Source organism: Tribolium castaneum, chromosome 9, assembly GCF_031307605.1.
Source record: "Tribolium castaneum strain GA2 chromosome 9, icTriCast1.1, whole genome shotgun sequence".
Taxonomy (NCBI): domain Eukaryota; kingdom Metazoa; phylum Arthropoda; class Insecta; order Coleoptera; family Tenebrionidae; genus Tribolium; species Tribolium castaneum.
In genome coordinates, this window is record NC_087402.1 from 9,686,115 (window position 1) to 9,701,288 (window position 15,174).

The window sequence follows — 15,174 nt, forward strand, 5'->3', positions numbered from 1 at the left end:
CTTGCGCATTATAATACGCCTAAATAATTTAGGTACGTTTCAGTCGTATGTAAAAAAAACCCAGGTATTTTTCAAATACGCCTAAAATTTTCAGTTGCATTATAAAAAACCGATATTTATTCATTCATTAACAATTTGCCCAGTCGTTTACAATATGACTATGCTTTTATAATATAATAATAATAATGAATTAAATACTGATCATTTATTATTTTTTACTGATCAAAATAAAATGTATTACTGATCGCTTTATTACTACCCATTATTATTGTAGATACGTAAGCGCGCTCCCACAAAAATTAAATTGTGAAATCAATTTATTGAATAAAAGTAAAGATTATGAAACAATGGGTATTGTTGCTAGTATTTTTGGTGAAAAACGACACAAATATTCTAAATATGAGATGTTGATTGCAAGTTGAGCTTCCTCCAGACGCCCCTGGGCGGAAACGATGCGGTATCGAATAAACATGTGTCTTTTTTCCCTTTGAAAGCAGCGTCATGCAGTCGTTCTGTTTCAACATTTTTCAATGCTATTTGTTTATCGCAATTACAAGGTGTGAAGTCCAAAAGATCAGTTCTTTAATTCGTAAAAGGAAAAACACCAAATTTCATTTATGATAAGTTCTGCTCTAAATATTTATGTTTTTGTGTGCTTATCCACCTATAAATATTTATTTTCTGTTTTGTTGGTAAATCAGCAATTAGACACTGACTCGGCATCTTGTTCATCTTATCTAATATAGAGATAGTTTCTCTGAAACGATTAACACATATAGATAAATAATATTTTCTCACAAATAATTAATTCTGAAAACAGTTCGTTTAAAACCAAACGTATTTTCCAATCGAACTCGTGCGAGTTCGTTACGTTCGAATCATCAAAAATTCAAAAGAAAGCAAATTTTCCTCGCCCCAAATCGAATTTTCCCCGATCAGATATAACAAGGAAAATCAAATTACAGCGCAACGACTTTCAATTATAAATCCAGTACAATCTATCGAAAATCGCCAAGGTCTCACCGTTACCGTTGGTCGATTTTGAAAAAATCATGTGCAATAATGCAACAGGAAGCGATTAATTCCAACAAAACGGTTTGATTAGGTGTAAATTAATGGAAAAAGACAAAATTAATCAAATGTGAATCACCCACCCTCGATTTTTCGTAACGGTAAATACGACTTTCCAATATTCTAATCCGTTACCTTGAATGCAATTTTTACGTAAAAATATGATGTGTGGGCCAAACAACGTTAACACAGTTCTAGTTAAAACAAGAGCTAACGGTAACGTGAATGTAATACATGGTCTACTTATTGCTCTTTGTTGTGTTAGAATTACCAAAAACCGTCTCGTCTTGACAGGATACGTAATCAATCGTCATTCGTTACAAGAAATTTCAGTGAAAATGTGAACGACCGAAACATTGTGACCCACAATTCGACTATAACCTACGTCACTGTTCCTTCGTGTATATCATTAACGGTACACGTCAAGTACTCTAGATGCACTTTTTCCACGCTGGCTGTCGTTGAAATCGCCGCATTTTCGAGCGATTCTTCGCGATGATGGATAGAGTCAAGGTAAAATGGTATGCGTGATGGAATGCTCGAAGCTCCGGTTCACTGCATACCCATCATCCACCACTGGTCATGCCAGTTTTTACTTTTCTTCATTAACTCGAAGGCGTCCGAACCCTTACTTACCATGCGATCGCGCTCGTCTTCAATCGAATTGATCAAATGCCCAAACTCCTTCAGCGACTTGCAAATGACCTGCTCGTCGTCGGTTTGGGCGCCTCCGATGCACTCAAAAGTGAACGCCTGGAGGCATTCCGCAAAGGACCTCTGAGCGCTGCCCAACTCTGTAACAAATAAAAAGGGGTGAGATCTGAGATACCACCACTCCCTGCGAAAATTGCAGGGACTGCAACAGCGGGGGTCAACAACCCCCGAACCGGATCGATATTTCAGAGGGGGTGAGTGCAGCCTGCAAAGCTTGCCAGGATAAATCTGTGTCCTTTGACGAAAGTGGTGCTAACGCGATTTGTTTCGTTATACAATGAAACGTTTACCGTGTCCTGGAACATGCTTAAAATCGGATTAACTCTTGCATGGCTCCTATTGATTTTGCCACAAATTTGGTAAAAAGTCGGAGATAATGCTCGCCGCATCCTTAAAACAACGGGGAACTTTTACAGCTTTTTGCACACATTATTTACCCATTTACGTTGAAAGCACTGAGTTATTTTTAAAACGACGAAACGCGGCTGTCAAATGCAGAAAGAGCTGCTGGAAAATGGAAAATGTTTGAAACAAAGGACACGATTCATTATACATGGTCGTCGTCGTCGAAGTGAGCAAATAGTACGGAAAATGATACTTTAATTTATGGCACTCAATTAAGATTCTCAAAATACGAGTCTGGAAAAGTAAAAGAAAAAGACTAGAAGCGTGCTTTTGCAATTTTTTCAATAATTAAACATTTCTTTGAGAAAGGAAAACTGGAAAGCTCAATTATAAATTCTTTCAAATTTATACATTTTCTAATCCAGATTGAACGAAACAACTTAGGTAACCTCGAACGTAACTCATTTTAGAGCACATTTCTGCACAAATTGAATAATTTTTTTCGTTATAAATCGTCGAGGAAATTTATCCCTCCACGTTGGAAATATTAAATTTGGTCAAAGAAAATGCCGAAAATTTTTTTTTCATTAAAACTTTTTTTATCGACAAAATTCTCTTAAACTCTTAGCCGGTTCGGCTTATGAATAACGCTTAACAAAACTAGGCTTATAGATATAAGTACAGTTTAAATAAGTCGAGCTGCACCCTGACATTGTATCTAGTAGTTAATTAACCCCCGGTTTCTTGAACGAGTTATCGTTAGATATTCTTTATGTTTTGCTATCAAGAGTAAAATAATTCAATACTTTGAGTTAATTTTATTAAAAAAGTTTTGCTACAGAGATGACTGAAGCCAGAAATAGAGCCAAATATGTAAGCTTTCCTGTTTAGATATGATAATGTACCAACAAAAAGTAAGATGCAAACGTAATAATTCTTCTCACCAGAAAGAAAAAACATTATTCTACCACACCAACCCATATTTCAATAAAAATAAGAACTTTGGATTTCTGACAATTCTGAAAATTTTCATCTTCCGCTACCATCTACATTACCTACAACAATTTCAAAATTCAAAATTGGAATTGGACAAACTACGAGTATAAACGAGCAAATTTCAGTCAGTCTGCTAATCCAAAATTATTTGGAAAAAGAGTGTGATATAGAAGACGCCTAAGAGTTCACACCAGTTTGAAAGTGTTTTTCTGAAGTTACAACTTTAAAAAAGCAACTATTTAGAATTCGAGAAGGAGAAAAAAGAATTCGAGCTAATGTTGAATAAATTCAAATTGATGAAAAAGTCTGTGGAATTAAATATTCAGTCGAAAGAACTGAAATTTAAAAAAATCAGTTCAGTGCTGCCATAGACGTTTTTTTAGGTAATTGATAAATCTTGCTTTTGTGTTCAACAATGTTATTCAATAAAAAAATTTAAAACAATTAAAAAAAAGTTTAATAATTTAGCGCGATAATTATTATTTCAAAAATCAATAACTATTTGACTCGAATTTGACCATTTTCTGTCTATTTATCTCATCTTCAGGAGTGTTTTGAATTCTGAGCTGAAAATGTTTTTGCAGCAATCGAACAAATTTTTTCATCATACAAGTTAAGAATAAGGCAATTTTTCATCGATCCGTTTACAAACAGTGCCTTTAAATTGTTTTTTTGCGTTAAGCCCTATTTAAGCGATACTCAAGGTAAAGTTTAGTTTAAACCAAGCTTTTTACAATTTTAAGTTGCACTTATTTACGGTGCAGTTCATGTGCCAGGCTTGAGCTGAGCTTATTATTATTTTTATTTATTATTTATTATTTTAAGCCGTGCAGTTAGACCTAAGACCTTAAAAAACAGGTAAGCTAAATTTACAAAAACTGAAATTTTTCATAAATTAAAGCATTTTTTTTAAATAAGCAGAAAAATGTAAATTTTGAACCCATTCACGTAATGTTTTCGATCGATTTAATAAACTATGTGATTTTAAAAAAAACTTCTGCCAATTCTGGCTGTAACTCTATAAAGTAAAGACGATTGAAAAAATAAGCCAGATTGAACAAAGCAAGCTCAATCACATTCGAATTTTTTTGTAGGATACATCTTGGTTAATATTCAGTGTCCATGATTAGTAGAGAAATTTCGAAATACAAATTAAAAAACCACCGCTTCTAATTAAGAAACGAAAAAATTGTCATTAATTGGCGACGGCTGCATGAGAACAATTTGCCTCACATGTTTTTGCAATTTTTGTGTAATTGGCGGTTAATTAAAACATTTTAGCCATTTTGAAACGAACTATTTGTGAAAATTATGGACATTTAACTTTCTCCCAGTTTTGCAATTGAGTAAAATAATAAGCCAATGTTGCCTTTCCTCTTGCATCGAGATTCAAAAAAACTGTGCATCATCCAAAAACGAGCAAGTCGATACCGGTTCTTATCTTGCACCACGCCTTCGAACCGGAACACACTCCCAGGAAGTAGTTATATCTTGGATATAAATTGCAAACAGGTTAAGATTTTTCTTTTCGATTTTTCCGAACGCATCAATATTACACACACGTTGGTATCGGTATACTCCAGGTGCGTATCACCTGCATCTGAAATTCCACGAGAACAAGAACACAGGTGAACGTGTTCTCTCCAAGCAGGTGACTCATACGATTACCTTGAAACGAGAGTCTTATTTTATGCAATTGCGTTTCGAGAGAGACTACATCCCCCATAAAGGGACGAAAAAACTGGAACGGAATAGACTGAGAAATAATTGAATTTGTTAAGGGAAGCCTCAGGGACGTGTTGGCGGGAATTTGATCTAAAAACGGGGATGAAAGGGGAAACGAAATGTCAATTGGCGATACTGCAAAGGTCTGGAACATCAACCAGATGATACACTCTTGTTTGCTAATTGATTGCATTATTGACTGGGTATTGATCAATCTTGAAATAAGGTCGAATCCATTAGTTGTATCTATGGCGATACGAATGCACAACAGTTCGAAATCACCAGAGTTCGGATTGGATTCGAAAAAACGACATTACTGTCGCTTTGCACTTATCACACGACCTTGTAACGACCGTGATTGAGTTGACATTGCAACGTAATACAGCCATAAACACGTTAATTAGATTTTTAGTTTAGTTTATACGGATATAAACCACAAACCAGTACAACCATCATTAATCGACATTGACAGGAAAGAAATTGTTAATTACAAGACGAGGCAATCATGCGATAATTAACAAAAACGTATTTTTTTCGTTGAAATTACACAAATCCTGCACACAATAGCACTTTCTCCCCAACACCTGTCTCTTTCTCACGCTGTTAATTAATTGTTTAATTAAAGCCGATTTTGACGACAGATAATATTCGGCAACCGCTGGCGCCGACTATGGACCGATTTTATCCATCATCTGCAGATAGTTAATTGCCAATTAAAAAACAATGATGGATAAGAAGGTACCATATTATTACCGAATTTCCCCAAGCCATAATTATTTTTCGTGTCGTAATCGGAATTTTATCCAACTATTTAATTACCTAGCAATTTTCTAGACTTTGAAATCTGCTTAACAAACACAAAACTGCAGTCTGTCCTGCTCTTTGATCAGAGGAAACCTCAAGTAAAATCGAACATCCTGTCGGTCATTTTTACAAAATATTAAACTACCTACGTCTACTTTACATCAGTGAAATTAAGCCTGTAATAACTCAATTAAGACACTGAGTGTATTTAAGTCAATTTAACCGTCTACCCGTAAGTTTTGTTTAGTAAAACGACTTTTAGTGCGTGGTAAAGTGACGTCAATTCCTTAATAAGGAAGTGTGTCTTGAATTCTCCACAATTCCGTTTTGAGACACTTTCAGGTCGAGGTTGTGATAAAATGCGAAAATAAGTTAATCGATTATAAATTTCTTGCGACGAAGACAGTTGATTTACTATTATTGAAAGTTGTGGAACTAGATATGAACTGAAATAGAGGCCATGATAACAAAATGAAATAATTACTCTGCATTTACATTTGTCGGTAATGAAAAAGTAATAAGTGGAGCAAACGTAGCTGTGTTTATAAATGCATACCAAGCGTGCGTAAAAATTTCTTTCGAAACTAATTTAAATTATTTACCCAATGTTAATTGTGTCACATTTAGTTGCTCATATTAGTATCAGTAAAACTGGATGAAAATACCGATCATAACAATAAAACTCAACCATTTGATTACGTCTTAGCTAATTGAAAACTATTTTTATCGCCGTTATAAATAGCTATTCCATTATTAAATGAAAACAAAATCCCTGGTGGTAAGCTTATATTTCCGGCTCGAATCAAGCGATATGTTTGTCTTTTAATTAGCGTGTACGACTTTTTTATTATTACACAAACAAGAGACCGAATTTTGAAGTTTCGATACTGTAGCAAATCCCCAATTTTGTGCAAAACCCACGCAAACACCCACCGTTCCAATCGATAATATTCCACAGCATTTAATTGCAACAACAATAACACATTTTAGCTTATCATTGTTTTGACGCAAGACGCATCTAATTGATTTTTGATCGCGAAATAATTACGGTTTTTTCCGAATAAACTGCTGTCACAACGTCTCAGTCCATTTAATCTGGCCGATATGACCCCCTTCCTCGATCTAAATTTAGATACTGCAAGAATATCGTATTAAATCAAACCTATGATTGAATTCTCCTTGAACCCGAACGCCCTTGTCAACGTTGTAATAAATGATTTTAAATGTTAAATTTATAAATTTGAATCCTGCAGGTAAAAAGGGAATAGAGCTGGGCCGGAAATGGGGCTTGCCGGTATGTCGACGCAACAATGGCATTGCAGCGCGATTATCAGGCGGTCAAGCGGTGACATGGCTGGAAATTGCCTCTGACAGGGAGAAAATACAGAGGAAACGAGTAAAATACCATTTTCTCCTCGAACTACAAGTTTCTATAGTCATTCGTCAATTTTATGTGTCGTTTATTGTCAAAACAAATAGACCATGCGGTCGTAAATTCGGCCCAGGAATGTGTAAATTCGCGTTTTGAAACGGAACGTGATAAGCCTTGACCAGACGGGATTTGCTTACATGAAAGATTAGAGTGGTATTTAACCCCGTTTAGCTCTTTAATAATGCACGAGTCCCCTTATCAACGACTTTTAAGTCTGCTCTATTTCTTTATGAATGGGAATTTTACAACGTCCAATTTCAAGCGATTCAAGAGGATCATTATGTTGTGAACAAAGCGTAGTAATGGAAGAGTAACCATTACATATGCAACGGTTCTTTGCCATGAAAACAATGTAAGCATATGCGGGTTTCGGTCGTAGCCACGAAGATCACACTTTTAAAAACATCCATCATTAGAGACTTATGTAATACTTTAATGGCGTTGTGTAATTCGGATTTTGATGAAAATCGGATTGAATAGTTCACCAAGTGTCGATTTCTCACGTTTTCACGATTGTCGAGACGCTAACCTCCAAAAGCAACACTTTCTATTGCAATTTTTTAAGAAATTTTATGAATCATATCACACACTAGGAGGATTTCCATTCATGAAAGTTGAACGAGACGGGGATAAACCCACATTTAAATACACACTTTATGCGGGATTTAAATTTGTTCCGAAAGCTCAAAATCCTAAGTCGGTGAAATATTACGAGAGGTGAAATCAAAATGTCTAGCATAGGCGTGTACAGGCGAATTTGTACAACACACAGGAATGATTTAGAAAAAAAATCTTAATAAAATTGCTGTCATTTTCAAAATTACCATTAGTATTTGAAAGAAATTAAAAAATCAATGTGGTGGTCCTCAGTAGCATAAAAAATTATGTCTTGAAACCCCTTGGCAGATTTTTTTATATGTTTAGTTAAAAGTTGAGCAATTCACGAAATGTAGACTGGAAACAAATCTGATGGCCCTCGAGGCCCAGGTGCTCTCTGTGTAATTAAGAACACACCGCCCTGACAAGATCTTATGTTGACCTCTTTATGCTACTTTTAAGTTGTTTTTTAGAATTTTTTATTAAAAAACTAGTTCCATAAAGTTGAAATTTTAGGAAATTCTAAACATCTGTCATACAAATCGTGTTCATAATTAGCGATTTTTTGGTAATTTTTCACTTACAGATACAGTAGTAAGTTGAAAAGTAATTTTCGACCAAAAAGTTAAATTCTGAATTTTATACTAAAATACGCGTATTCACTTCGGATAATTATTTACGAAATTAGCGAAAGAAAATACTAATCAGATTTTGAATTAAACGCACTTTTACATTTTAACCTTAAAAATTATTTTTATTTGGTGAGTGATCCCTTCGTTGGCAAATTATACCATCTTCTAATAAATCACGCGTCTGGTTTATGTCTAAATAAAAAAGACTGATTATTTAACCAACAAGTAAAAATTTATAATTCTGATAGCAGCGTTCGATGGGCTATCAGGTAAGGATTCATTTAATCTAAAAACTTTGTAGTTAAATTAACAATTAGTGTCCAAGAACTCACACACCTGCTACGACTTTATTTATTAACAAAAAAATGTAATAAAAATCGAAAATAGTCTTCATCAACATACAGGCTGGTGTGTAGAATTTCAGGATTTTTTTTTCATTAGAAGTCGCGATTTTCTTGGGTGCGCGATAAGGTTGCCCCACCCAGTATATGATTTAATCTAATCACTCCACTTATCAATCCTTGGAATTTCTAATCTTTGTATTCCAAAAAAAGTCTTTCGTTATCCCCTTTTTAATTTCTATTTGGGAATTTATTGAATTCTTCCCTACAACTACTGTAATAAAACTCGTATTAAACTTCCGAAAGGCCATAACACACATCACACATCTGCTCTTGTGAAAATATTTTATTACAAGCTAGATCGAAATTCTCGCAAGAAATATCAACAATTAACAGTTTTAGGGCCGGTGTTAAATACTTCTGATTCATTGGAAAAGAACGCAGTTTCGTAGTTTCGGAATCTTGCCTTATCTTCTTCGATTTAAAATTTACGGACCGATTTTATCATCATTTCGTTGTCACATCACAGACTCATAAAACTTTACGATGTTTGAGGGAACATTTATCTGTTATGTGCACTTTACATGCACTTTTATTTTTAAAACGGCATCAATCATTGGGTGCCATAAAATATTAGTTATCATGACGTATGATGACATTGTAAACATAAAAAGAATGAAAAGTTCGACCAACTCTCAACTTTCTCGTCTATAAAAATATCTATATCGCGCAGTTTCAACACGCGTTGAATTTTGATTAATTAAAACAAACAAAATTTAACATAGCTAATGAGTGAGTCATATAAACATTAAGCACTTGTTTAAAAAGGTGCAATTATGCAAGAACGCATTGCGAATTGATGATGGATCTTCAAGAACAATATTATACCATTACGATAACATCAAAGGCTTTTATTTCATTATCATACGAGCATTTACGTGAAACAACGCCGCAATATATCATTGAAATTCCTGCATGTGTTACAAACAAAACGTCTCTTTTATCATCTATCACACCGTAACAATGTAGCGTTTCTGTCTAGAATTAAAGAGATAATCCTCTTACGAGAGTTAAATAAATTAACGACAATTGGATGAATACGTGGACTTTTACTACACCACTAAACAAAACCGAGTGAAAGTTTCTTATACGAATATACCTGAAACTAGACAACTTTTACTCGCGATTTTAATGACAAAACACATATCTTGCTAATTTAACACTTGATTATCTCGAAATTAGTACCGCTTTCAGTTGCGGGAAGAACCAACTCTTTTAATTTAAATTCCCCTTGGTGATGATGAATTCCTTCAGTCATTACGCCACAAGGGGAGACCGACGAGGGTTTCAATATCACACACTTGATTGCCACTCCAGTCTCACATTACTCGAAGTGGTTTTATAGAGTTTCACATCACAGAAGCGATCTTTAATTTTTCGCATTTATTTAAAATTCCTCCAAACTCAAGGTCTCTAATTACCCGACAATCTGACACGAAGAAAAGCTCGTACGTGACGCAATCTGAAAGCATGCCTGCTTCTGTAAATTATACAGAGATTAATCCGGTTGGACTATGAAACTTCATTGTTCGACTTGAATAACGATTGAGATGCGACTGGTGTGCTACTCATTCCATATCGGTTATAGACACATTGTCGTTGACTAATTGTGGAACGGACGTGTTTTGGTTTGTTACTGAAAGGACCTTCGGTTTCTAATTTTGTCGCAAAGAAAAAAATTCTTGCAACTTTCTTTCGACGACGAATTTCACGCCTCGTTTGAACATAACCACCCAAACGCGCAGTAAAAGTTCATACACAAAGAAGGTGACTAAATCGAAATTGCACTTGCAATAGGTTTAAATTGGAAACAATACGAGTACGAGTGGCATTGTGCGCAAATTTCAATGAATAACTGCGATAAAAATGAACTGTTATCAAAGCAAACATCAGCCGCTCAAACTTCAAACAGTAATTTTTGCATTTTTGACACAGATAACCACTTATCAATGTGGCCTAAAGACAAAATCTAGTGCCACATTTCGGTACAAACATTTCAGTGAGAAAGGTTTTTTTTTCAGCTTTCGTTTCAAAATTGTTACATTGTCATTATCAACTCTAGTGAGGTGCAACTAGACATCTCCATCTAGTCTAAGATCCGAATTAAAGTCGTCCTGGGCCCATTTGCTTACCGGATGAAACTTATTTTTTATCAAATATAATATCCAAACGAATATATTTCGAATTTCAAGACTAGGATTAACGGAGCTAAAAGAGTTAAATTTTAATCATTTTCCGCAGTGATTTACAGCCGTTTTAAGTAACATTTTTGAAATTATTTTACTAGATACCCCACTCGGGCTCTAGAGGAGAAAGTCTTAAAATGGGGTCACTACTTTATTTAATTCAGAAAAAAATTCTGAAAACTGAAAAAAATCTGATAAAAATCACTCTTTGAAATTTTTTTCCATCAACAATAAGAACCATTTTTTATTCCCAAGAGTCTACTTCATGACCAAAAATATTTTATTTTCCTTTTAACACTTCTTGTTGATGGGAAATAACTTACAAAGAGTACTAGATTTTTTTAGATTTTTTTTAAGTTTTCAAAATTCTAAATTAAATAAAGCAGTGACCGCATTCTAAAAAACTTTCTTCCCTACAGCCCGAGTAGAAGAATGTATCCTGTAAATAATTTTCAATTTCATTTTGGATATTATATTTGATAAAAAATAAGTTTCATCCGGTAAGCAGATCGGTCCAGAATGACCCTAATTCGGATCTCCTACTAATCTAATTGGTTTTTGTTTCTTTTAAATTTATTTAGTATTTTCGTCACTTAATTGGCAAATCATTTTAACATAAGCTGACACTTTTCATAATAACATTTTTTTAACTGATGCGTTTTTTTGGGTACTGAAACCAGAATACAGGTGTCCCATCGCATTAGCAAAATCCATTATTCACCTTTAAATCTTAGTAAATCAATGACTTTTTTTCCATAAGCCGTAGATATTAACCCCTCCTTCATCTAAATTATTTTCAAATATACAAGTGTTTTGAAAATGATCTACAATACAAACTTATGGTTTTTTAAATGGAACACATACATTTTTTTGCTTTTTTGGATGTAGCTTTTAAAATTAATGATTTTGACCTAAACTTTAAAAAATTAAGAGATTTCTTAAAAGTTGAATACTAACTGAAAAATTTTAAATGGAATATCCTATCCTAAATTTTAAATGGAATTGTCTATCTAAAAACAATAAAAATTAAGTGTTGCTTGCTAATTAGTGATTACTCAAAAGATATCTAACTTTTAACATTTAAAAAATTAGTAAAAATTATTAACTATTGTTTCAGTGGTCAAAAAGTGTAACTTTCAGTTAATAATATAACCTTAATGTTACCCTTAGGCCATTATTTGTCTTTATTTACAGTGAAATAATTAAAATTTTAGTATTTATGGCGAATCTTTACATCTCCGAATATAGGGTGCTCATAAGAACATCAAACTTAAAAGTTTCTATGACAAAAAATTGTTTGAGCCTTTTTTAAAGATAAATTTTTTAAGTTAATTTATTGAGTTATTTATTAAGTTATTTTTTTGACTTTAGTTAGCGGAAACGACAGCTCTCACAACATTAAACAGTAACCTGTCGAATAAAACAACAATTAATGTGTAATGATGTGCAATACAATTAAAAAACTTGTAAATGCGACAATAAATTAAATTCGAGATCCTAGAAAACAAGAAAACAACAATCGATACCGTTGTTAAAGAAAAAAAATTAAAAAGTTGCTTCTGACTTCATTTTAGTGATTATCTGAACATTTTTAATCACCATACGAGAATATGTCCGACACTTTCGAATCACCCTGTAAACTCCAACAAATGATCCGTGGTAAAGTTACAATGGTTAAGGTATGGTTTACCATGGTAATGACTAACGACAATGCACATGAATAATCTGCATTGTTGCTGAAATTAAATTTTTAAGTCAAATATTTTTTTATAAGTAAATTTAATGTTTTTGTTCAAAACAAAACAAAAAAGAAGATGTTCCATTTAACTTTTTCAAGTTATTCCACATTTAACAAACAAATGATACCGGATTAAGTCTGAACTTTTCTCTTTAAAGTGTTGAGGAGACCTACTTCTCTGGAATTGGAATTTATTGTGTAATATTTCTTTTTAAAAAGTGTGCTTTTGTCAAAAAAAAACAATTTATTTAAAAAAAATAAGCAAAATCGCAAAAAAGTTTAGGTCAAAATCATTAAAAAAACATTTAAAAACTTCATAAAAAATGAAAAATATAAGTGTTCCCAAAGTGTTCCATTTAAAAAAAACATAAGCTTGTATTGTACGTCATTTCCGAAACTCGCTGTATATTTTAAAATAACTTTAGATGAAGCAGGGAGTTAGTATCTACGGCTTATGAAAAAAAAATTAACATTTGAGGTGGACTTCATGATATGGACTTCATGATAACATAGAATTTTTCTTTACCAAAAAAGCCTAAAATTGTGGCCTATTTTATTCCAAAAATTCTAATAGTTTAAAAGGGATTAAAATAGCATTTTTTAAAGCTTGACAATATTGTTTAATTAAAGTCGCAATTTCTAGGCGCACCCATTGACATCACAGGACTTTCTACAACATGATATGAGTATTCTTCCAAATATTACATCACAAATATTTGTGTTTGCATTATAAGCAATTATAATCGAATCAAAAAATAATCATTACGATAGAGTCTGTTCAACTCTGTGTTGCCAAACTGATAATTGTTTAATCACTCTAAATACATAATTAAAATCAACATTGGAAACCCAATTTCCCACAGGTAAATAAAAAATATAGATTAATTTTGATTTTTTGCCAATTTATTGAAATTAGAGATCTGCACATACAATTATTTTATAATTGCTAATTACTTTCACAAGCACACAACGGTTTACACAATATGTTTCACATTTTTGATATTAGACAAAAAGCCATCACACACATTCCAGTAGTGAAAACAAAACCTTCGCTCTTCGAGCTTTTACTCTAAAAAGCTATCAAAATAATTAACACTTCGTTCAGTTTTTTGAGACTTGAAATTCTCGCACTATGTCCGATTTTTCCATAAATTTATTAATTAGGTAAGACATAGTTTGGATAATTCTCAGGTGTTGTCAATTTTGCGCACATTTGCACCCGATTACGAGTTCACTGCGCCCCAAAATCCATCAAACAAATTATTTGGAAAAATCCTCCCCTGAATAAACATAGTGTTTGCACATGAGACAAATTATACGTGGGCTTTTGAGACGACTTTGATACATGAGAGGCGTTTATCAAAAGCTTGAGTGAGCGGTAGGCCCAAAAGCCACTTGACACAAAGCGGTGATTGATAAGGTAATCGGTAATGGGGTTGTAACTACCCTTGAAATATTAACCGGCAATTACCCGAGGGAGGCAACAGAGCGGAACTCGGGGGAGGAAATCTGTCACTGTATCGATTCTAATAAATTAATTTCGCATGATGTAATCACACCAAAGCCGTTTAACCCCCCGTCTTACGTTTAGCCGAGTTTAGAACATCCTTGACTTCTTTGATGATCCTCTTGATTTGTTGACTAGTTTTTTCTAATTCGCGCTCGTGTTTGTGTAAATTTTCTCGAAAATATGGACTGTCTGTCATGCACTCGGTGAATTCCAGCGGAGGTAGACCGACCCCCATGGTGTCTTTATGTCTTTAGCACTCTTTAACTCGCGACTATTCGACACTAATGTCAAAACACAACATTATAACGGAGAAATTGTACCGTAAACAGGAGGATAAACACATCCCACACTCACAAAGACACCGGATTGAATAGCGAGGAAGAAAAACAACTAGCGTCTGGCCCGTGCCGGTCTACAAATGTTCGATCAGTCGAAATGTTGCGAGCGAGGTCGGAACAGTACGAACGGAGACCATAACGGACTTCTCATTTCAGCTGGGCATATTGGAATAGTGGTTTTTATGGAAATATGTTGCGCGTGGCTGGGGCTTCGCCCCAGTTAACTAAAAGGAAACAAACCCCACGACCAATTAAACTCGAAAACGTGGAACTCGAAACGTGGAATAGTGTTTTTTTATGGAGCTAGGGTGGCGTACAGTTCATAAACATAAACACTATTCCACGTTTCGAGTTCCACGTTTTCGAGTTTAATTGGTCGTGGGGTTTGTTTCCTTTTAGTTAACTGGGGCGAAGCCCCAGCCACGCGCAACATATTTCCATAAAAACCACTATTCCAATATGCCCATCAATGCCGATTGTTAATGTAATTATTTTTAAAATACTCAGAAAACTCTTTAGACTTAACCAGCCCAGCTGAAATGAGAAGTCCGTTATGGTCTCCGTTCGTACTGTTCCGACCTCGCTCGCAACATTTCGACTGAGCGAACATTTGTAGACCGGCAAGGGCTAGCCGCTAGTGAAAAACAACCTGTGGATCTACAATAACTGGGGCTCATGCGCCAGA

At 34.1% G+C, this 15,174-nt stretch overlaps 1 protein-coding gene across 2 annotated transcripts in view; it reads right to left on the minus strand.

Moving 5' to 3' along the window:
* Positions 1 to 14,666, minus strand: part of Graf (GTPase regulator associated with FAK) — a 48,696-nt gene extending 34,030 nt beyond the window's left edge. Inside the window, exons 1-2 of one of the 2 annotated variants that reach the window (XM_064358828.1) lie at positions 14,227 to 14,666; positions 1,708 to 1,865 (exon numbers count right to left, since the gene is read on the minus strand). In XM_064358828.1, coding sequence (XP_064214898.1) covers positions 1,708 to 1,865; positions 14,227 to 14,386 — 318 coding nt within the window. In that variant the 5' untranslated portion in view covers positions 14,387 to 14,666. The remainder of the gene's footprint in view (positions 1 to 1,707; positions 1,866 to 14,226) is intronic. The other variant, XM_064358829.1, reaches the window with a different exon arrangement.
* Positions 14,667 to 15,174: the final 508 nt, after the last annotated feature.